This window comes from Gobius niger (genome assembly GCF_951799975.1).
Source record: "Gobius niger genome assembly, chromosome: 9".
Lineage (NCBI taxonomy): Eukaryota > Metazoa > Chordata > Actinopteri > Gobiiformes > Gobiidae > Gobius > Gobius niger.
Genome location: NC_136860.1, coordinates 6,232,046 through 6,256,709, shown reverse-complemented (window position 1 = coordinate 6,256,709; position 24,664 = coordinate 6,232,046). Strand labels below are relative to the sequence as shown.

At 44.8% G+C, this 24,664-nt stretch overlaps 2 protein-coding genes across 2 annotated transcripts; both read right to left on the bottom strand.

Annotated features, from left to right (window-relative positions):
* Positions 1 to 581: 581 nt before the first annotated feature.
* nup35 (nucleoporin 35) lies at positions 582 to 12,198 on the bottom strand. The gene is made up of 9 exons (XM_079563310.1): positions 12,163 to 12,198; positions 9,849 to 10,007; positions 7,146 to 7,291; positions 6,247 to 6,304; positions 6,046 to 6,154; positions 3,615 to 3,684; positions 3,411 to 3,539; positions 2,650 to 2,781; positions 582 to 706 (listed from the first exon to the last, which is right to left on the bottom strand). Exons 1-9 carry the CDS (start codon positions 12,173 to 12,175, stop codon positions 629 to 631), a joined length of 894 nt encoding a protein of 297 aa, XP_079419436.1. The 5' UTR covers positions 12,176 to 12,198; the 3' UTR covers positions 582 to 628.
* A 7,224-nt stretch (positions 12,199 to 19,422) lies between these two features.
* On the bottom strand, positions 19,423 to 23,015 carry LOC306967657 (ADP-ribosylation factor-like protein 4C; the record flags this gene model as incomplete). Its single annotated transcript, XM_079562757.1, has 2 exons — positions 22,688 to 23,015; positions 19,423 to 19,677 (listed from the first exon to the last, which is right to left on the bottom strand). Exons 1-2 carry the CDS (start codon positions 23,006 to 23,008, stop codon positions 19,423 to 19,425), a joined length of 576 nt encoding a protein of 191 aa, XP_079418883.1. The 5' UTR covers positions 23,009 to 23,015.
* Between the last annotated feature and the right edge of the window lie 1,649 nt (positions 23,016 to 24,664).

Below are 24,664 nucleotides of genomic sequence, written 5' to 3'. Positions count from 1 at the left end.
TAGTTTCATTGGTCAGCTTTATGTTAGTGTGAATTAACTGACCTCTATAAGAACGATGTGCTTTTGATATTACTATAATACACTGAACTACCAAGGTATGGCCTTTCAGTTTTAGAAAAAGAAAAAAATAGTATCTTTGTGGAGAAATAAGTACATTTTTAAACAACCTCACACATAATCCTCAGATCTGCTTCACTGACCTGCATCTGAAGCAGAGAATATAAGGGGTTTGTAAGGGTTTCTTGTTAAATGCAAATGCGTCAACTCCAAAATTGACTGGTTGCGAAAATATGTCTCAAGTGACGCCAATAAAAGTGACTTACACTTATTAACATAGATACTTATCACATAATAATCATCTATTTGGATCTGCATGACTGACGATATGGATCCACTTTGATTGTGGCCGACCCATAAACACTTGAACAACAAATCCAGCTTCATCCCCCTGGTGTCAGAGTTTAAGTCATCACATGAAGAATGTACAAGAATTCAAAGACCTTTATTGAAACAGACATTTAAAAAAGCATAAAAGAATAATCACACACTCAGTCACACAGTCCCATACAGTCTGATCCCCTCACACACGCCCCCCATTGCCCCCCCATTGTCCCCCGCTGTCCTCGGGTCACCAGCCGAACATGTACTCCATGGCTTTGGACACGAAGCTATCGTCTTTCCTGGGCGTCTGTCTGTCGGCCACCACCTGCACACATCAGGTCACCAGTACACACATCAGGTCACCAGTACACACATAAGGTCACCAGTACACACATCAGGTCACCATAACACACATCAGGTCACCGGTACACACATCAGGTCACCAGTACACACATCAGGTCACCAGTACACACATCAGGTCACCAGTACACACATCAGGTCACCAGTACACACATCAGGTCACCGGTACACACATCAGGTCACTGGTACACACATCAGGTCACTGGCACACACATAAGGTCACCAGTACACACATCAGGTCACCGGTACACGCATCAGGTCACTGGCACACACATCAGGTCACTGGCACACACATAAGGTCACTAGTACACACATCAGGTCACCGGTACACGCATCAGGTCACTGGCACACACATCAGGTCACTAGTACACACACCAGGTCACCAGTACACACATCAGGTCAACAGTACACACATCAGGTCACCAGTACACACATCAGGTCACCAGTACACACATTAGGTCAACAGTACACACATCAGGTCACCAGTACACACATCAGGTCAACAGTACACACATCAGGTCACTAGTACACACATCAGGTCACCAGTACACACATCAGGTCACTAGTACACACATCAGGTCACTAGTACACGCATCAGGTCAACAGTACACACATCAGGTCACCAGTACACGCACCAGGTCACCAGTACACACATCAGGTCACTAGTACACGCATCAGGTCACTAGTACACGCATCAGGTCACTAGTACACACATCAGGTCACCAGTACACGCATCAGGTCACCAGTACACGCACCAGGTCACCAGTACACGCACCAGGTCACCAGTACACACATCAGGTCACTAGTACACGCATCAGGTCACTAGTACACACATCAGGTCACCAGTACACATTACATGTTAACAGATAGGAGGAAAAGGGGCGGGAACAATTCATGGCGCCGCCCACGCGAGCCTCCGGAATAAGGTGAATAACCGCACACGTAGTCCGGTAGTTAAATCACTGGGATATCACTCCGCTGTGGGAATCGCCATAGCAACGCATTAACACAGCTGAATCAGATAAAGGTGTAATTAGTGACTGACAGGAACGTATGAGATGGATTTTGTTTAATTTCAACATTTTTGGCCAAAACAAAACTTTTGATAAATGGGAAGTAGAGGAGAGTGAGCAGCTAGGTTAGCTACTGTTAATACAATATGTGCTCTCCATTTCTATTGAAAACGGTTAAGGCACTATTCATTATTTTCAGGCGTACATAAAATGATCCAGCATTTAAGCATATTTGGCTGGATTAGTAAAGTCAAACATAAAAGTTTCAGATTGTGAGGCCCTGGTGTAAGAGACTCCACCGCAGCTTCCATAAACAGTTGAGCTCGTTGAGCTAGTTAGCTAGCTTCAGGTTAAACAATGTAAAAGTGAAATAAGTCCTGCCCAGGAGCTGCATATCAGTGTTTACTTCCACAGAAAAGTGTGGGTTAGTCCTGTTGTGTTGTGATTCTGTGCTCATGTGGTTTGGTTGAGCCTGACTGAGATCCTCACAGCAGCGAGAGGCTCACTCTGAGACTCAGTGACCGGCTAAAATCCCACATAAAGTAGTCCCTGTAGTCTGGCATATTTAGTGAGTTTAGTAAATGGTATACCCTGGTATAAGCGGATTAAACAACTATAATACACAACGCGGAGTCAAAAACACCACGACATTATAACCGTCTAATGTTGTTTAATCCTTACTTAACCCCCGCCTTAACCGTATGGAGTGAATGAATAATGCAAAGTAAAGTGTTTTTGAGTGCCCAGAAAAGCACTATATAAAACCTATGCATTATGGTTATTATGGTTATTATGATTATTATGATTATTATTTGCGTCATTTTTGTGGCATTTTCATTTTTGCTATTGCTGCTTCTGGCCTGTGTCTTTGGTCGGCGCTGAGTCCCACACACACCTGGTAGTCGCTGGCCGAGCAGCGCTGGGCCGCACTGAGGGGGCGGATGGCGGAGCGTGGAGTGGAGGGCAGAGCTGCCGAGGAGAACGAGGAGGAGACCGGAGAGGAGACGTCTGCGCTGTCCATCACACTCTGCAGATACAACACAGCCGGCACGACGGGAATGAGGAGATACTGCAGTCACTTATTCATTCTTAACCAAGGGTAAAGGGTTAAAGAGACACTTTTCAACATCTCATCATCTATATTGATCCAGTACTTTAACGGGTGCTTATCGGTATCGTGATTAGCCTGACTTTCCATCCCCGATAATGTGGGTTTCAGTGCCCATCACTACCTAACCATGTTACAATGTTGTTCCTTTGTACAAAACACACTCATATTTCCTACGGTCTTCTTCTTCAGGAGCAGAGAGTGCTCCATTTTGAACTTCCATCATTGTATTCTGTAGAACAGCGATCCCCAACTGAATGAGCTTTAGGTCTGCAAACTTCACTGTAGTAACTGTTGTAACTTTTGAATCAATCATTTTGCCATTTCAATGTTATTAATATTGATTAAATACTTGTTAAATCAGTCTTAGATATTAAGTATATTGAGAGGATGAAAAGAGGAACCTCTGGGACCCAGGACCGCCAGTTGGGGACCCCTGGTGTAGAAGAGAACATACTCAAACAATAATCCCGATAATGCGACCATCGCTAGGACAAGTGAAATGATTGGTGACTGAAGCCCTGGGGCGGGACGACACGCAGACTCACCTTATCGATACAGGGCTTGACTCCAACCATAATGGCGTCTCCAAACACTTTGCCGTCTTTAGAGAGGGCCTTGCGCGCCTGCAGCTTGGACTGGTACTGCAGGTGCATCCAGTTCCCAGGCGATGCCATCTGAAGGATAAACCACAGAGGTCAGGAGATAATAAACACTCAGAAACCAAGCACCGAACCAGGGGCGGGGCTCACCGAGTGTCGGAGGATGTTCCCGTACTGTGCGAACTGCAGCAGGATGTAAGAGGCCGAGGCGGGGGGAAACCTGCACAAACAAGTCATGATCACTGCTGCTGCCCAGGTTCTGGTGCCTCTGATGCTCTCAGACCCGGGGGGCATGTGGACGCAGCGCACAACCTCAATCAAAGTCTGTCCATGTTCACTCTGGAGCCTTGTTTCATGTTAAACCAGCAGGTGAAGGGATTGATTGCTCATGCAGTGTTCAATGTGGAGATTTGTTTGGTAGCTTTCTCCATAACATCTTAGTTTTCATGTCAGAGTATAAAAAAGACCAATCTTACCCTGTACGGTGATTATTTTACGATGTTTTGTTGCTAGCGAGTTCAAGATATACAGGAAGTATCCATGTCGCTTCGCAAAGCCGACTTTCCCTCATGTATTCATTCACAAATATTGACATATTTAACATCCATGTGTCCTGGAGGCTCCCTGACCCCCCCTGAGCTATAATCCAAATATGGTCATTTCCTTTCTGGGAGACGCCCGGTACAGAAGAGCGGAGAAATGCACTCATCCATGCGCACACGCTAGAAAGTTTTAGGCACGTTTTTTGTGTGTTCCAGTCATGCAACGACCTCTCCACTATATATTTTTTCAAGTTTTTTCAGAGGAATTTTTTATATCCCAGCCTGATTTATACAACTTTGAGCCCAAAAAAACAAAGGGAAAATTTGATGTATTAAAGAAGGGGTATTATGCTTTTGTCAATCACATAGCACCAGTCTATATCACACTACAATGATGACCAAACCTTCTGTTGGTCTGTAAATGCAGTAAATTAGAATAACTGCCTTGTATAAAATTGCTCTCTCAAAATGGCTGTAGTGAATGTCTTGAAATAGGCCTCTGTCTCTTTAAGAACCTCTGACCCTTTCCGACACGCCCCCTCCACACGCTGTCTGTGGCATCAGTGGGGAGGGGGTTCTGCTGAGGAGCAGTGGTTGGTTACTCGGCTGGTGACGAAAGCTCGGAGGCGTCTCCAGGAGGTGGGGGCGTTCCTAGGAGGACTCAGGCAAACCTATCCCTAAAATGGCCGCCATCAGAGTTTTTACAGATTACTCAAAAATACGTGAATGTGCCAAGGCAACACTTCAGGCATGTTTTTAATGAGGGAACGACATAATAACATGATGCAAAGCTTGAAAAAGTCGATTTTGCATAATACCCCCCCTTTAACTAATGATCAACTTATTCAAAAACTAAACATGATTCAAAGTTACTAATTTGTCACAAAATAAAACAAAAAAATCAACAAAATGCCTTATTTTATATGCAAACTTACAATACATATTTTTATCAGTAATGTTCAGCAGAAGTTTCAAATTGTTAGCTCTAGATATCATTTATTTTGTTCCCTGTGCCTTAAAGGAACAGGCCACCGTTTTTACATACTGAGATATGTTCTTACCTTAGCTTTGACGAGTTCTTTAGGACCTGTCTGGTCTTCAGTCACGTAAACACAGCACAGACGGCGTTAGCATTTAGCCTCTCCCTCTCTCCTCTATAGCTCCAAAACAGGTCAAGATAGAAGCTACCAAGCTCTTCCACGTTTTCCCTATTTAAATATGGTTACGTGAAGTGTTACACTACAAAGTATAATTACACAAAATTAAACGATGTGGATTTTCTAAGTTGATAAAAGGGGAACTATATTGTTAGGCGTGATAATACCAGGAGTAGTTCGAAATCCGCGCAGTAATCTTCACTTTACTATGCGGATGTCAAACTACTCCTGGTATTATTACGCCTTACAATATAGTTCCCCTTTTATCCGCGTAGAAAATCCACATCGTTTAATTTTGTGTAATTATACTTTGTAGTGGAACACTTCACGTAACCATATTTAAATAGGGGAAACGTGGAAGAGCTTGGTAGCTTCTATCTTGACCTGTTTTGGAGCTATAGAGGAGAGAGGGAGAGGCTAAATGCTAACGCCGTCTGCGCTGTGTTTACGTGACTGAAGGCACGGGGGAAGATCAGACAGGTCCTAAAGAACTCGTCAAAGCTAAGGTAAGAACATATCTCAGTATGTAAAAACGGTGGCCTATTCCTTTAAAGCACCAATGAGGATTATGTGCAAAGTGGTAAAGCATTAAAAAGTGTTTTCCAGCGCCGTTTAGTGTTATATGTATGTATGCCACCTCCTGACCTGACGTAAGGCTTGAGACATGTCCAGATGATAAACGGTGAAACAGGCAGTGATTATTATCCGCCTCACCTATGCTCTCATTTCACCATGTGACAGTTTGATCATGAGAGCCAGTATGTCCAGGTTAAGGTTTGAGAGAAGACTGAAATAATCTGCATTACAGGTCGAAACTAAACATCTTCATATTAGTGCCTAAATCGGTTCAGCCTATGAACTGTGAAGAGAGCGGGTACCGACCCAAAGACCGTGACCCAGGTCTGGTCCAGCTGGTCGTCAGAGCTCAGCGCCTCCCCCTGGCTGTAGAAGGGGTCCACCTGAGCGGGGGACATGCACAGCTGCTGCGGCCCTGTTACAGAGGGACACGGCTCCGGTCACAGAGGGACGCGCTCGGCTCCGGTCAGTGAAAGCAACAGAAGGGCAACGGTGTGGATGTGGTACCTGCTCCTGGAGTGGAGGCGTGTCGCGCAGAGAGCGGAGACTGCATCACCGGGAAGGACTGCACAAACAAAAACTCCGTCAGCGTGGCATCGGGCACAGGGTGAGGTCCTCAAATTGCCTGGACTACCCGAGAGCATTTGTACTGGCCTATACCCGTCCTGTTGTTCTGGAGACCTGAGTGTAAACCCCACCGTGTGGTCTCGGTTTCTCTGCAGCAAAGCAGTCACAGCTGCGTTTAGCGCCTTTTCTGTGAACTGTATTTGTGGTTTCTCTGTTCCACATTGTTTCACTGGATACTTTTGGATGTCTTTGCCGTTTTTTGTGGAGGTTTGGCAGATTATTATTATTATGAGCTGAAGACATTTACGACCTTCTTCTGAAACACTGAGGAGACACCAAGAGCTCCCACACCTGCAGCATTGTAATTCATAATATGACACCACATTCATTACATGTTTTTAATGGTAATCTTTGTTCATGGCAGACATGTTGGGACCCAGCGTCTGCTTGGAACAGTAATATTTTGTTTTCTGTGTTTGCATTGTGAGACGAGGATGAACATTTAAGATATTACCATACTTTTATTGAAAAAAAAAAAACTGTAGCTACTGCGTGAAGCTAAATCAGTACGAAAAAGGTGTAAGTTTTGAAAAGCACATTGGTAATGGCAAAAAAGGGCAAAGAACGCCTGGATTTATATATTGGAGCCCAAATCCATACGAGTCGGGCCCTGGTTAAAGGCTCCTTAGCGAGCAGGACCAAAACTTTACTTTCCAGATTAAAAAGCCTTTTGTTTGTTGCAGCTTCAGCTCCCTGGGCCCCGGGAGAGTTCTCGGCGTGACCCTTTTTGTTGGCTGTGCCCTGCCCCAGTTGGTATTGTGTTATTGTGATTTACGTGCCTGTCTGTGCGGAGCCACCGGGGTCCCAGCGCTGATCAGCTCGGCGTGGATGCTGCGCACCGGAGGGGCCCCGCTCTTGTCCTTAGGCGTGGGCACGACGGGCTGAGGGGCCGAGTTACCGGAGCCCGCTGAGGCCGAGGGCAGCACTGGAGACAAGGGAGACGTGTTAAATAGAGCTATGCACAGCACAAAGGGCTCCTTCGTATTCTAATGCAGGTAAAGGTCATTGAACACACCAAGGTCAGGCTTTGTACTTCAACTTTCCACTGGGTCTTCACATTTTAGATCTAACACGGCTGGAAATCACTTTCTACACTTTCTCATTTCTAGGGCTGTTCTGAAGTGGACTCATGTCAGACTGATTTGGACATTAAGCCAATACAACTGGGACTCGGACTTGGATTGCAATACTTTGTGCTGCAATACCAATCATCGATCAAGTATCACAATACTTTCAATACTTGTATTTGGAGGCATTTTTATCATAAACTCCTTTGTTTTCATGTAACAGTTACATTTTGTGTTAATGCACTTTACAGTCTCAACACTCAAACGGCACTTTGGACTCATGACTTTTTGCACATTTTAAGGTAAGCATTTAATATTATCATAACTTACTGGATCGCAATACGTATCGGATCGGCCCCCGAGTATCGTGAGATGTATCAGATGGTGACGAAAGTACCTGAACCAGTCACTAATCCGACACCATGCTGTTAAAGCAGTACTAAGTAACTCTTCCCCCTAGAGGCCATAAGCGCAACTGCAGGTGTAGTAGCAAGTTACAATTTTTTAACTTTTTAATTGTCTTGGAGAGTAAATACTACGCTGACAGAAAAGGCGAAGGGAGAGAGGGTTACTGTGCATCCAATTATACAATGGAAATATTTCTTTCACTCAAACTTGGCTGTAAATACTGTTTAAAGTGACGTTAGCCCGCAGATCGAGGCCTTGTCCCACTAGGACATGCCTGGAACACCTCCCGCGGGAGGCGACCAGGAGGCATCCGAAACAGATGCCCGAGCCACCTCAGCTGGCTCCTTTCGACGTGAAGGAGCAGCGACTCTACTCCGAGCTCCTCCCGGGTAACTGAGCTCCTCACCCGATCTCGGAGGGTGCGCCCAGCCACCCTGCGAAGGAAACTCATTTCGGCCGCTTGTATTCGCGATCTTGTCCTTTCGGTCATTACCCAAATCTCATGACCATAGGTGAGGGTGAGAACGTAGATCGATCGGTAAATCGAGAGCTTTGCCCTCCGACTCAGCTCCTTCTTCACCACGACAGACCGATACAGCGATCGCATCACTGCTGACGCCGCACCGATCCGTCTGTCGATCTCACGCTCCATCCGTCCCTCACTCGTGAACAAGACCCCGAGATACTTGAACTCCTCCACTTGAGGTAAGGACTCCCCACCGACCTGAAGAGGGGAAACCACGTTTTTCCGGTGGAGAACCATGGCCTCGGATTTGGAGGTGCTGATCCTCATCCCGGCCGCTACACACTCGGCTGCAAACCGCCCCAGAGCCTCGGGGTCCCCCCAGAACAGCTGGAGGAGGTGTGTGTGGACCGGGAAGTTTGGGCATCTCTGCTGAGACTGCTGCCCCCGCGACCCGGCCCCGGATAAAGCGGAAGAAAATGGAAAAAAAAAATGGATAGCCCGCAGATAGCTTTGCCCGTTAGCATGTTAGCTTCTTCTTCGTGATTTCATTAGTGTGTATTGCTTTCTCCGGACCGGTGGCAGTCAAGTTGCAAACATGGTTTTCTGTCCAGAGACACCAGGGGGAGATGAAAGACCCTCCAATCATCCCATAAACACTTGTATTACCCCCACAGGGACTACGGAAAGGATTTATTAAGGTAAACACGTTACTTAGTACTGCTTTAAAGTGCTCAAAGGCAGGTTTATAAGCCATACTTACACATATGTTCATGATCAAGTAAAAAATTATTGGTCGAATCTTTTCAAACAGCACAACAGCCTGGGGGACCATGGCCAAAATGTTCGCATGGATTTGGGACCAATCACAGAACAAGGAGGGACGTCAAGACGAGGACGCGCTATTCCACATACGGAAGCTTGAAGTTTGTTTACGGATTAAAAAAACACGTTTATTTACAGATCCAACATGACGGCAGCAGACACGACGTTTACGAAAGCTTACGTACTTCATACGTCATCTGATATGATGATACGATTGGCTGTGGCTATGTGCAGATGCATGATAGACAATCAGTCCAATAAACGGCTATGGACCATCGTAAACCACACCTCTCCTACCAGAAAATTAATTGGTGGTCCCCAGATTAAATATCACTTGTGATTTTAGTCTGGCAATGGCAAGGCTAAGATTTTAATGCCACAAACAAAAGAAAAAAATAGCTGCATTTACATTTCATCAAACGGAGCAAAGAAAATTGGACAAAACAGGAAACCTTTGAGCATAAAAAAGTGGTCAATTTCAACCAGAACTGTAGCTAAACATGTTTTAGACCATCATTTTGGCACTTTTTATTTTAAAATGTATTGAACAATGTCAGAACTTTCCAAATATTTAGATTTAATGCCAGTTTGAATCCAATTTCATGCTAGGAATTGAAATTCAAGGCCTTGATTTTGGCCCGATTCATTTAATGACTTTTAATAACCCAGAGAAACCCTGGATACCGATAAAAAAAAAACACTTGAGTGGCCTGCTTTACCTGGTGTGGAGTCCAGCAGGGGCGTGGCCAGGCTGAAGGGGCGGGACTGCGGGCTGGAGGGGGCGGGGAGGTCGCCCATGAGAAAGCCAGGCAGGAATTGTGCTCCAGAGGCGGGCTTTGGAGAGGTGGGGGAACCCAGGGTCATCGGCTCACTGCCCACTGCAAAGACACATGCATCTCAATACCAATGCAAAGGTACAGCACAGCCACACTCACACTCTGTAAGAGCGGTTTATCACACCGTCCTGTCCAGAGCCGGATACTACAGCTTTAATCTAACCGTGATTTTAATAAAGGTCGATCACGATATTCGTGTGGTGCGTTTTAATCAAGGAGAATTGGCCAGATGTGTCGCAGTCTGGAAAAAATATGGATGGCGCAGCTGCAGCACCTGTCAGGTCAATCCCAGGGAAACACTCGGCCCAAACTAACAGGAAGCACAGGGCGGCACATGCGGCAGCCAGAGGAGAGGACCTGGTGATTTTACTGTCAAATCAGCTACAAAGTAGCGCTAACTGGTCTAAAGGCAAAACAGAAACACATGAGGAGCCTCAGAGGACCAGGACGAGCACGGGGATGAAGATTTAAACCTTTGAAGATGGAAAACTATCGATCGCTATTTAGACCATGTGGATTAACTGGACTTCCAACAGTTAAAGTTTGACCGTCTGTTTTACTAATAAATGCACGGTTTACTCATTTCTTTATGTACATAATAAAGGTCATTCTGCCAAAACGCTGCCTTTTGCGTCGCAAGAAAACAAACAGCCACAACATGGCCACCACAACCAGTTGTTGAACTATTACATAACATTATTTTGATATTTTTTTGGAATATTTAATTTTTTTGGGGGTTTTAAAACAATTGCAACAATATTATATTAAAAAAATAATCTATGTAATGTAATGTGTAAAATGTGTACCATTTAGCTAGAACTACAAAATAATCACGTAATTACATCGTCCACTAAGAGATCTCATTATTTTACTGTTTTTAAGTATTAAAAATATCTCATTTCTATGAAATATTTGAAGTTTTCTGTGTGTCCCTAAGTTTTTGTCATTCCTGTTACCAAACTACAAAAACTCTCCACATATTTAAGGATTCAGTCCAATGACATCACAATCAACAAGTTGTTACATTCAGAAGAGACTTTCCCACCATCTAAACCAGTCTGACTCTCACTCTCGTCCATATTTTACTCTATGAACTGTTTGTGGACGTTTGAAGAGGGGGGGGGGGGGGGGGGGAATATGTCACGTTAATTTTTAACGTGTAAATCCAAGTATGTTTCTATCCTCAGGTTTTATATAGCGCTTTTCTGGACACTCAAAGACACTTCACTTTGCATTATTCATTCACTCCATACTCCATACTATTGTAGCCACAGCTGCCCTGGGGTAGACTGATGGAAGCAAGGCAGCAAGTCTGTGCCACTGGCCCCTCCCGCCACCACCACCATCACTCACTCACACAACAAGGGAATTTTATTTGTTTAGCTTTTCATATGACACAAGTCACACCCAAAGCGCTTCACATGAAAGCGAGGGGGGGGGGGGTCCACTCACTGCATGCTGATGTAGCCAGTTTCCCCTGGGGCAGACTGAGAGAAGCGAGGCTGCACACATCTGCGCCAACGGTCCCTCCGACCACCACCGACCACTCACACACAAACATTGGGTGAAGTGTCTTGCCCAAGGACACAACGTTACAATCACCCAGGCTTCCTGGTGTTTCCCAAACGGTCAAACCCAGCCTCATGTCCTCATGTCCGCCGGGATCAGGCAGGGCAAAGGCGGGATCATGACCAACAGCAACCAACTTCTCACAGCACAGACCTGCACGAATCATGTGGAGGAGATCATGTGAAGAGGATTCTGCGAGTCAGGCTGTGTGTGTTAGTGTTTCTGTGGGTTTGTAGCGTTTGTCACAACAGCACACGGTACTTTGGTCACGATCTCCGATATTTAGTTTATTCGTCTTCAGCATCAGCCAGCTCGACATTTCAGCGCAGCTCTACAACCCGAAAACAAATGTCACGGACTAAACCCGTCAGTCTACAGCGGCCACGTGCCCGTGTGCTGCAGGCGCGGACGCCGACAGACGTTTCGGGGGTGAATCATAACAGACTGAGCCCTCACATGGACAGTCCTGGAGCGCGCTGTGCCACAGTGACCCGCTCTCTGCGCGTTAGCCTGACGCACAGTGACCACGCGCGGCCTTTACGCACTCTGTGTCTGTGTCGCTCCAATCCGCGAGGGAAAACTTTGTCCATGTGGATTTGTTGGACTGTTTTAGATAGTTTGGACTCACCTGCTAGCTCCATGTCCGCGACTTTCAAACACAGGAAACAGGATGGGGAGGGGGAGAGCGCTGCGTAAAGGAGCAAAGGACCGCGCTAGCGCCCCCTGAGGGAGGAGGCAGCGGTGCACCCGCCTCTTCAAGGATTCAAGAGTCAAACACCTTTGTGCTGATGACGTTTCTGTTTCAGATCCTGTAGATGTGCAGGGGACCAAACACAGGGCAGGGACAAGAGTGTTTGAAATAGACAAATTCTTCTATTTAATCATATCAAAACATGAATTAGCAAAGGCTCTCAGAAATAAGTCAAACAATAAATGACAAGAAATGTGGGTCCTAAATTAACTAAGGTCAACAGAGCTGAACTCAAACAACCTGACCTGCAAACAAAGAACCCAGGCTGCTGCAATAGGGGTGGAGTAACCGATGTCAACACAAGAGGGCGGTGTAACACATCAAAGACACTGACTGAGCAATATACTGTACAAAGCAAACTGAACTACAACTTAGCTCAGTATATGGGCAGCACGGTGGTTTCCTCACTCAAACATGTACAATAGGTTCCCCTCTGGGACCTGGACTCCCCTGAAAAAGACATTCTTAATCTCAGTGGGACTTTCCTGCTTAACCTCTTAACCCCCACCTGAACAGAGCATGTTTTGTCCGGTTTGGTTTCTTGAAAAAAGCACCGAAAACTAGGATGAAAATGTGATAAAAAAAAATATTTAAAAAACGGCTGCTCTCCATAGTGGAGCAAAGTGGACCACATGGAAATATATATATATATATATATATATATATATATATATATATATATATATATATATATATATATATATATATATATATATATATATATGTATATATATATTTTGTATTTGTAGACTTTATTGTCCTCTGCATTTAACCCATCCTTCGATGCCACTGGGGCCTCCCGTAAGGGCCCCTAAGGGCAACGGCCGTGCCGCCCTCTGGGACCATCTCCATGATGTGGAGCCAGGCTGATGGTCAGAATCACCTGGCTGGAGGATTCACCTATTGCACATGTTTTTAGTGGTAGGGGAAACCGGAGTACCCAGAGGAAACCTCCGCAGACACGGGGAGAACATGCAAACTCCACACAGAAAGGCCCCGTCCAGGTGGGAATCGAACCCGGGACCTTCTAGCTTTAACAAATGGCTTTGTTGCTAAAAGTGCAGTGTGTATTTGCTGCCACTTGGTGGCGGTGCTCAGCTGTAGTTCATGAGCAGAAACACTACCGTGATCCTCTTCATATAGGAACGTGATGTTCTCTCAGGGCAGAGCTGTCACCAGCTGTTTAACCTGAGTCATATTCACGTACAAGTACGCAGTACTTTGTAATTGTACTTGAGTAGTACTTTGAAGAATCCATACTCTACCTCTTACTTGAGACTTTGTCAACAATGAGTAAATCTAAAGGTTGTAAATATCATTTAAAAACCACTTTGGACATGATGATGTTGCTCACTTATAAGTTTGTCCTGACACATTGAGCTCAGCTTCACTCAGCACTGGGTCCACTTTGCTGTTGAATTATATTATTCCTCTGTTTGATGAACTGTCACAAATCATCCCGTAACAGCAGTGGGGTCCTGTCCCGTGTGTCAGTGTGGGGGCAGAGCAGTGAGTTAGTGACGGGGGTGAGGTTCCCACGTGGGTGAGGGGCCGGTGTGGTGGCCTGGGAGGGGGGGCAGGAGCAGCAGTAGTATAGGCTCATGCTGTTTGCTCTCTGATTAGCACAACAACAGTCCTGTGTGTGCCGGCCTCCTTTGTGCCTTTCATCAGCACTGTGCAGGCCTGTAGTTCCGCAGGCCTGTAGTTCCCCAGGCCTGTAGTTCCCCAGGCCTGTAGTTGCCCAGGCCTGTAGTTCCCCAGGCATGTAGTTGCCCAGGCCTGTAGTTCCACTGCCGCCTTGTAATAAACGTCCAGGAAATGTTCACCGGTGCAGTCGTTTCAACACAGGGGAAATACTCACTGAAGAAAAGGCTTTTAGAAATGGCACATTTCCACTGCAGAATGGGCAAAAAGTCCTTAAAGGTGCATTGTGGAACTTTTTATGCAGAAACAAATGTTGATATTCGTGTTGTATTTGACCTTTGAGTGACCCCTGTATGGGTGGTTAGCACGGCACCTTTGGTTTTCCATCACAGCAACTGGAGGCCAGTTTTTCTCCCCACCATGATGGGAAGGGCCACATTTGCATATCCACTCCCTGATTGGGACATGCAGCACCTTTCTCAAACTTCACTAACTTTAAGATTAGGATAAATGTTAGGTTAGGTTGGATTATCCCTAAAATGTAGATTATCTTCACCATCCTTAAGGTTAGGGATAGTTTGGATTATCTTCACCATCCTTAAGGTTAGAGTTAGTTTGGATTATCTTCACCATCCTTAAGGTTAGGGTTAGTTTGGATTATCTTCACCATCCTTAAGGTTAGGGATAGTTTGGATTATCTTCACCATCCTTAAGGTTAGGGATAGTTTGGATTATCTTCACCATCCTTAAGGTTAGGGATAGTTTGGATCATCTTCACCATCCTTAAGGTTAGGGATAGTTTGGATCATCTTCACCATCCTTAAGGTTAGGGATAGTTTGGATTATCTTCACCATCCTTAAGGTTAGGGTTAGTTTGGATCATCTTCACCATCCTTAAGGTTAGGGTTAGTTTGGATTATCTTCACCATCCTTAAGGTTAGGGATAGTTTGGATCATCTTCACCATCCTTAAGGTTAGGGATAGTTTGGATTATCTTCACCATCCTTAAGGTTAGGGATAGTTTGGATTATCTTCACCATCCTTAAGGTTAGGGATAGTTTGGATCATCTTCACCATCCTTAAGGTTAGGGATAGTTTGGATTATCTTCACCATCCTTAAGGTTAGGGATAGCGTTGTCCTGTAGAGAGGTCTGCTAGTATAAGTGACTGGACAATCAGGGAGTCAATATGCAAATGTTTTGTACAATCCTCCGTGTGTGAAATGTAATATTTATATAATAATAATATTATATAATATAGTGTCCTTTTATTGTAGACAGCCTAAGGCACACCTGTGCAACATTCCTGTGTCTATTCAACATGCTGATATGCCATAGCTGTGAGAGGCACATGAAGAATTGCTCACAACATATGAACAATGTTTGAGAGAAATGAGTCTATTGTGTTTACAGACAATGTTGCATATTTGAGTTCACCCCATGAGAAATGAAAGCAAAGATAAACGTTTGGTTGAGTGTATTACTTGTTTTTTTTTTTTTTAACATCCCAGCAAAGATTCCCTCCATCGCCCTCTGCTGGTAATCGACAGAACCACAGTGTCTTTAACTGGTTACGGTTAGACTTAGACTGGCTTCATTGTAAATCTGTGACTTAGTTAACAGTTACTGTTGCTTGTTCGTCCAGCCTCGGCCCGCGTCACTACAACCTCGGTGTGCGGAGGCGGCTCTTTTGCGGCGTGTCAAAGCATCAGAGGCAGTGACCGGGCGTGACGTACGCGCCGCGTTTTTACACACGTATTTTCAAAGCACCAATTTACACAGACAATGTCAGAGCCACTTCAACTACGCAAAGATGTTCACCTCTATAATGTTCAGTAATACAATGATCTATAATCTATCCCCATATACCCCCTGATTTCCTGTCCTCGCTGCGTGCTCTGTCAGTCTGAATGCTGGGCCTTTCACCTCGACAATCAGACGCTCCTCGTCCATCACCAACACACGTGGCTACTTCTTCCACGCAACAAAAAAGTATTTTTGAAAGTTTCTTTTGACACTACATACATTCCTGTATGTAAAATGCCGGATATTACCGCACATACATTAGAAGTGTATTAGAAGAATTACCCAAATTAGAAGTGGATTCTAATGTAGTTGAAGCGTAGCGTAAATACGTGTGTAAAACTGTTTTCTCACACACATGTTGCTTAGCTCGCGTACGTGCTGTAACGCCTCTGGTGTAAATTCGGGAAAGATGGCAGGTAACAGGTTAAGGGCCCTGTGTGTTTTCACCTGCCGTGTCTCGCCGTGAAGCATCAGCTAATGCTTTGAACCTTGTTTTGCCGTACAATGCTGTCCTTGCAGTCTGTCACCTGAGGAGCCAGTCCGGACAGGCCCACATTCCTCAAGGCACTGTCATCCACTGAAGGCAAACACGTGAGAGCACAGGAGGATGGGGGGCTTGTCCTGGTCCAGGCCTGGTTTAAGTGCTGCTTTAGACCTGGTTAAGTCCGGTTTGGTCATTGCTAATCATTTCGCACCGGTTTATTCCTGCTTTAGTCTGGATTCTGTCCTGATAGCTGTTTCATTAAACCGGCTTACTCAGTGAGCTCGGCGTATTAGGCAAAGTCTGCTTCATTTTGGTCTCATTAGGTTTCATATACCAGGCTCACTCTGGAGACCCTGGAGTGCACGCAGGGGCCTATCTCACCGGCCTGCAAACTAGTTGGAGACTCGAGTCACTGCTGGTCACAGAGATGTCTCCCCTGGAGATTAGACGAGTCTCCAGGTAGTCTTGGTGAAAATGAACAGGTTTGATTTTGCCCATGGAGTAAATATATCCACTAATATTCACTCTGTCGTGGTTAGTCCTGGATTAACCCTGGTTTAGTCTTGGTGACGGTGATCTAACACCCCAGGACCAGCTTGTTTTTCGAGTTTCTCCTAAGTTTTGCAGATGCTAACATAATGGAAAGTAAATGTAAAAATGAAAAGTGATGGACCTTTAATGTCGGTGATAGTTTTGGTGCAGAGGCAGTGGTAGAATGAGGCATTAGCACAGAGCAGAGTTTTAAAGGGACATCTGCTCCAGTGTGGACCCCTCCCCCTCGTGACCTCTGCCCTGGTCACAGTGTTGGAGGTGGGGGCGGGACTCCGGATTCACTCAGGTTTAGACTGTTTGGCAAAACCTGCTTTAATCAACAGATGGGTCTTTGAAGAAGTCCTCATATCCTTCTACTTCTTACAAACCACCCACTCTCTGGATTAGGGCTGGGTACCTTTACATTTTTTCCGACACCAGTACTTTAACAATAGTTGGTTTACGGTACTAATACCTGAACTATAGCCTACTCTTTCCGATACCTACACTGAAAAAAAAGTATATTCAGCGGTATCCTTGTATTTGAAACTTTTGCTGAAGATTACTGACAGATTACTGTCATTTTATGTTTTCATTTAAAAATAAGGCATGTTATGCATAAAAATGTACTAAATATCCCATGTTTTCAGCGAGGAAATGTATAACCAAAACACTTTATTCATCATCATCAAACAATGGAGTATAAAACTCATTTAGGCTAATCTTTCATTTTGCTGCTACAGTTTCAGTGGTCAGTTTGACAGGGGACAGACAGTACATACATGAGTGTCAGGGGTCAGTGTTTAAGAGTGTACACAGTACACAGTAGATCGAGGTCCAGCCTCAGCTCAGCAGCAAGTCATAGTTCAGAATCTCACAGTTCATATAGAGTTCATACAGTATGTCCTCAAAAAAATCTATTTCCCCTTGTTCTTTTAGGTTAAAAGCTCATTATATCAGGAGGGAATTTGTTATATATATAAAAAAAATCCCACTTCAAAATCTTGTTATGTCCACGCCTTTAAAGTTAGGAGTCTGTCGGAGCTACTAAAGTGGAGACGTTGTTGCTAAAGTGGAATGAAAACCTCAGAAAGACGGACCCTTTGACCATATTTGGATTACAGCGTCAGCACACTTGGATAAGTAAACTTCTCTAATGTTCCCTAAAGAATAGGCACCTTCTCTAACTGTTCCCTACCTAGTCACCTTCTCTAACTGTTCCCTAAAGACTAGGCACCTTCTCTAACTGTTCCCTTAAGACTAGGCACCTTCTCTAACTATTCCCTAAAGCCTAGGCACCTTCTCTAACTGTTCCCTAAAGCCTAGGCACCTTCTCTAACTGTTCCCTAAAGACTAGTCACCTTCTCTAACTGTTCCCTAAAGACTAGGCACCTTCTCTAACTGTTCCCTAAAGACTAGGCACCTTCTCTAACTATTCCCTAAAGCCTAGGCACCTTCTCTAACTGTTCCCTAAAGCCTAGGCACCTTCTCTAACTGTTCCCTAAAGACTAGGCACCTTCTCTAACTGTTCCCTAAAGACTAGGCACCTTCTCTAACTGTTCCCTAAAGCCTAGGCACCTTCTCTAACTATTCCCTAAAGCCTAGTCACCTTCTCTAACTGTTCCCTAAAGACTAGGCACCTTCTCTAACTATTCCCTAAAGACTAGGCATCTTCTCTAACTGTTCCCTAAAGACTAGGCACCTTCTCTAACTGTTCCCTAAAGACTAGGCACCTTCTCTAACTGTTCCCTAAAGACTAGGCACCTTCTCTAACTATTCCCTAAAGCCTAGGCACCTTCTCTAACTGTTCCCTAAAGCCTAGGCACCTTCTCTAACTGTTCCCTAAAGACTAGGCACCTTCTCTAACTGTTCCCTAAAGACTAGGCACCTTCTCTAACTGTTCCCTAAAGCCTAGGCACCTTCTCTAACTATTCCCTAAAGCCTAGTCACCTTCTCTAACTGTTCCCTAAAGACTAGGCACCTTCTCTAACTGTTCCCTAAAGACTAGGCACCTTCTCTAACTGTTCCCTAAAGCCTAGGCACCTTCTCTAACTGTTCCCTAAAGCCTAGGCACCTTCTCTAACTGTTCCCTAAAGCCTAGGCACCTTCTCTAACTGTTCCCTAAAGCCTAAGCACCTTCTCTAATATTCTAATGGTCTAGAAATATATTTTTGCTGACTGAAAGTGAACTACAATGAAAAATAAAACTAATTAATGAAAATCAAACCTATTATAGAAATATTCAAAGGTTTGTGTTGTCAATAAAAAACTGAATCAAAAATAAAAGAAAGGATTAAAAACATCTTTGCTTCCAATAAAAGTTCAAAAGATCCTCACGTCATTCAACTTCCAACAAGTCTGGTCCTTTGCAGGCGTCTGTAGCAGTGCAATAAAAAGGTCACATAGAGGCATCCACATGCTTATCAAACACAGGACAGGAACATTGGGGATGGATGCCATTCCACGTCCACATCAGGTCAAGGCGAGGTGAGGTCCATAGGCTTTGGGAATCAGCCTTTCCGATTATTACAGTTTATAGATCCTACAGAACATCCAGTCAGTCGGTATTTGAGCTGCTTTGGGTCCGAGCGTTAGCATTAGCCACAAACAGGAAACAGCTGCGGCTTGTGAAATAAAAAACTGCACGTTATCGGACCAGAGAGCGGGTTTATGTCACTTCCTCCTGGTGCTGCCGGCGCGTTGGTTCCTCCTCCTCTTCATGATCATGTGATAGAGCTGCTCCAGGCCCTCGTGCAGCCCCTCCCCGATGATGGCGCAGGCGGGCTGGACGTGGTAGCTGGTGTGGGGGCCCAGCTCATGCAGGGCCAGCTGCCTCTCCACAGCGCTGACCGGCAGGCTGCGCGGGAGGTCCTGCTTGTTGGCGATGACCAGCAGCGGTGCGCCCTGGTTCTCGCTCAGCTTGGTGACCTACCACAGCGGTGGGAAAAGGACACATTTACTCAGGTTAAAGTGCGGGTTCAGGAGCAAATGATCCTGTAAAGGGTGGAGACTGTAAAGTGTGGAGACTGTAAAGTGTGGAGACTGTAAAGTGTTGAGTCTGTAAAGTGTGGAGACTGTAAAGTGTTGAGTCTGTAAAGTGTGGAGACTGTAAAGTGTTGAGTCTGTAAAGTGTGGAGTCTGTAAAGTGTGGAGTCTGTAAAGTGTGGAGACTGTAAAGTGTGGAGACTGTAAAGTGTGGAGACTGTAAAGTGTTGAGTCTGTAAAGTGTGGAGACTGTAAAGTGTTGAGTCTGTAAAGGGTGGAGACTGTAAAGTGTTGAGTCTGTAAAGTGTGGAGTCTGTAAAGTGTGGAGTCTGTAAAGTGTGGAGACTGTAAAGTGTTGAGTCTGTAAAGTGTTGAGACTGTAAAGTGTGGAGACTGTAACGTGTTGAGTCTGTAAAGTGTTGAGACTGTAAAGTGTGGAGTCTGTAAAGTGTGGAGACTGTAAAGTGTTGAGTCTGTAAAGTGTTGAGTCTGTAAAGTGTGGAGACTGTAAAGTGTTGAGTCTGTAAAGTGTTGAGACTGTAAAGTGTGGAGACTGTAACGTGTTGAGTCTGTAAAGTGTGGAGTCTGTAAAGTGTGGAGACTGTAAAGTGTTGAGTCTGTAAAGTGTGGAGACTGTAAAGTGTTGAGTCTGTAAAGTGTTGAGTCTGTAAAGTGTTGAGTCTGTAAAGTGTTGAGTCTGTAAAGTGTGGAGACTGTAAAGGGTGGAGACTGTAAAGTGTGGAGACTGTAAAGTGTTGAGTCTGTAAAGTGTGGAGTCTGTAAAGTGTTGAGTCTGTAAAGTGTGGAGTCTGTAAAGTGTTGAGTCTGTAAAGTGTTGAGTCTGTAAAGTGTTGAGTCTGTAAAGTGTGGAGTCTGTAAAGTGTGGAGACTGTAAAGTGTGGAGTCTGTAAAGTGTGGAGTCTGTAAAGTGTTGAGTCTGTAAAGTGTTGAGTCTGTAAAGTGTTGAGTCTGTAAAGTGTTGAGTCTGTAAAGTGTTGAGACTGTAAAGTGTGGAGACTGTAACGTGTTGAGTCTGTAAAGTGTGGAGTCTGTAAAGTGTTGAGTCTGTAAAGTGTTGAGTCTGTAAAGTGTGGAGACTGTAAAGTGTTGAGTCTGTAAAGTGTTGAGTCTGTAAAGTGTTGAGACTGTAAAGTGTGGAGACTGTAACGTGTTGAGTCTGTAAAGTGTGGAGTCTGTAAAGTGTGGAGACTGTAAAGTGTTGAGTCTGTAAAGTGTGGAGACTGTAAAGTGTTGAGTCTGTAAAGTGTTGAGTCTGTAAAGTGTTGAGTCTGTAAAGTGTTGAGTCTGTAAAGTGTGGAGACTGTAAAGTGTGGAGACTGTAAAGTGTTGAGTCTGTAAAGTGTTGAGTCTGTAAAGTGTTGAGACTGTAAAGTGTGGAGACTGTAACGTGTTGAGTCTGTAAAGTGTGGAGTCTGTAAAGTGTTGAGTCTGTAAAGTGTTGAGTCTGTAAAGTGTGGAGACTGTAAAGTGTTGAGTCTGTAAAGTGTTGAGTCTGTAAAGTGTTGAGACTGTAAAGTGTGGAGACTGTAACGTGTTGAGTCTGTAAAGTGTGGAGTCTGTAAAGTGTGGAGACTGTAAAGTGTTGAGTCTGTAAAGTGTGGAGACTGTAAAGTGTTGAGTCTGTAAAGTGTTGAGTCTGTAAAGTGTTGAGTCTGTAAAGTGTTGAGTCTGTAAAGTGTGGAGACTGTAAAGGGTGGAGTCTGTAAAGTGTTGAGACTGTAAAGTGTTGAGTCTGTAAAGTGTGGAGTCTGTAAAGTGTGGAGTCTGTAAAGTGTGGAGACTGTAAAGTGTTGAGTCTGTAAAGGGTGGAGTCTGTAAAGTGTTGAGACTGTAAAGTGTTGAGTCTGTAAAGTGTTGAGTCTGTAAAGTGTTGAGTCTGTAAAGTGTTGAGTCTGTAAAGTGTGGAGTCTGTAAAGTGTGGAGTCTGTAAAGTGTGGATCCTGTAAAGGGTGGAGACAGTCCGAGTGACTAAAGTGGAGAACAAAAACCTCATTTGGAGAAAACTGTCCTAAAGTCATGTATGCAAAGGCGGCTGGCGTCTTCCACACAGGAAATGACCACATTTGGGTGTTGTTGGGGGGATTCTGTGCGTCACTTGGATACCAAACATGTCGATGTTTGTGAATGGATATGTGTGGGAAACACGGCGGAGCTGCAGTGATTTCAACAGAATTCCAAGTCCACAAAAAGTCATTAAATAAACATCATGAAGGACAAAACTGGACACAAATCCCATGAAAAGAATGATGCGTAGGAACCGATAATGTGATAACTCTGTTGAGCCAATAATGTAAAAACGACTGCCCGGCCGATACTGTCATGAGTACGTTATTGACCGGTTATTACATTATTGGCCTGACAAGGGAAACAAATACTTTCAGCCAATAATGTAAGAATAATGTAAGAATACATCAATTAAAAACTTTTTTTCATCAGCTTTTTTTTTTATCACAATCTTTTTTCACTTGATGCAGCCCATTTGTATCTGACCACAATGGTGGCCCAAAGGTTGCCGGTTCCAATCCATGCTCCCACAAGTGCATGATGCCCTCGCTGTGCCCTTGGGCAAGACTCCCCCCTCGCCTGTGTCTGAATGTGGAGCATATGAGAGTGAGTGGTCGATGGGACAAACAGTAAGTTCCTGCACATGTATCTTAATCTGAGACTTCTTCCACCTCTGACTATCAAACACAGCTTGGCTCAGTGATAAAAGGATAATGATAAAAACAACAACTATATGATGATGCTAGTTCTCTTGACAATAATTTACACCCTGGGCCACCATCGTAGGAAAAGGCCTGTGAGATACGACAAGTTACAAGAAGGGGAAAAAAAAAACAGTAAAAAACAGCAAAATACAAAAGCTGATGAAAAAGCCACAAAATTACAGGTGCCTAGCAATTTAGAGAAATTATATAGACCTTATACTGACCTTATGCAGCTCGGCGCGGGCTTCCTCCAGCCGCTCCGTGTCCACAGAGTCCACCACGTAGATGATGCCGTCGGCGCCGCGGCTGTAGGACTTCCACAACGGCCGCAGCTTCTCCTGCCCGCCCACGTCCCAGAAGTGCACGCTCAGGCCTTTGGCCGAGCTCAGGCGGATCCGCTCGCTGTTGAAGCCGATGGTGGGCACGGTGTTGACGAACTCGTTAAACTTGAGGCGGTACAGGACGGTGGTCTTCCCCGCAGAGTCCAGCCCCAGCAGGACGATGTGCAGGGACTGGAAGGACAGGGACGAGAGGCCGCCGCCCATCTCCGGACCAGGACGCTCCTCAGGGTTGACACACGGCTGCAACAATGGCACAAGACTAAGCAAGTCACACAAGGGGACTCGGTCTAGTGAGGGAGAGGGAAGTCTGTCGTGGGAACCATTCTTTTTTTCACTCTTGTTTAGACGTTTTATCACAGAATATAAACATGTTCATCACACTCAAATAAAGTGAAGGCGGGGTCCATATGGATGTTAAAGGAATAGGCCACCGTTTTTATATACTAAGATATGTTCTTACCTAACCTTAGCCGAGTTAATATATCCCCGTCTGGTCTTTGTCCGTGCGCTCTGTCACGCAAACGGAGCACATACGCAGCCTCTCCCACATGTCACATAGCTCCAAAAAAGCTCACGATAGAAGCTACCAAGCTCTTCCACGTGTTCCCTATTTAAACAAAGTTACGTGAAGTGTTTTCATACGAAGTATATTTACACAGAAATGTAGCATGTCGATTTTATAAGCAGATAAAAAGGGGGACTATATTGTGAGGCGTAATGATACAGGAGCACAGCGTCCGCGCAGTAACTCCTAAAGACTTCCGCCGCTCACTTCCGTCAATAGAAGCTGCGTGACTTGTAGAGAGCCTTTTACAACAAGCAGAAAAAATATTTTCGGAAAGTGCTTGCGCATTCCTACCTCATGGTAGAGGTCCTGAGTCCTGTGTCGTCGTCCGGGGTGAGTTGGAAATCTGTGAAACATACTACACTATATACTTTCTGCTTGTTATCACAGCCCGGCACGATGCACGTAAAAGGCGTTGTTCACAAGTTATCGACGCTTCTTCAACTGTTCTCTGCTGGCTCTCTACAAGTCACGCAGCTTCTATTGATGGAAGTGAGCGGGGGAAGTCTTTAGGAGTTACTGCGCGGACGCTGTGCTCCTGTATCATTACGCCTCACAATATAGTACCCCTTTTTATCTGCTTATAAAATCGACATGTTACATTTCTGTGTAAATATACTTCGCATGAAAACACTTCACGTAACTTTATTTAAATAGGGAACACGTGGAAGAGCTTGGTAGCTTCTATCGTGAGCTTTTTCGGAGCTATGTGACATGTGGGAGAGGCTGCGTATGTGCTCCGTTTGCCTGGCAGAGCGCACGGACAAAGACCAGACGGGGATATATTAACTCGGCTACGGTTAGGTAAGAACATATCTTAGTATGTAAAAACAGTGGCCTATTCCTTTAAGACACAGCGGATTGTCCTGTAGAAGTGAAAATACAAAACAAACCTTCACTTGAAAGTTCAGCTCTTGCAAAGACCTGGAGGTCCTTTATGTGAAGAGTTTGAGAACCAACCAGCTGTCTTGAAAACGGTGATATTATGACGACATCTACTAACCTGTCTCAGGTTAGTAGATGTTGGTGAGACTAACCTGTCTCACCAACGAACATTCCACTCTAACCTCTTAACCCCCGCCTTAACAGAGTGCATTTTCTACAGTTCAGCTTTACCCAAATCTATAAGGCCTTTAGGCCCGTCTAAGACCTACAAAACTCATCGAAACGGATCTTTTTCCTTGCGCTGTTGCCGCCCTGTTGTCACATTTATTTACATCGATTTTTTTTGGTCACATTTTGTCGATGTTTTGTTGCATTTACATCCTTGTTTTTGTCCCTATCGTGGCCTTTTT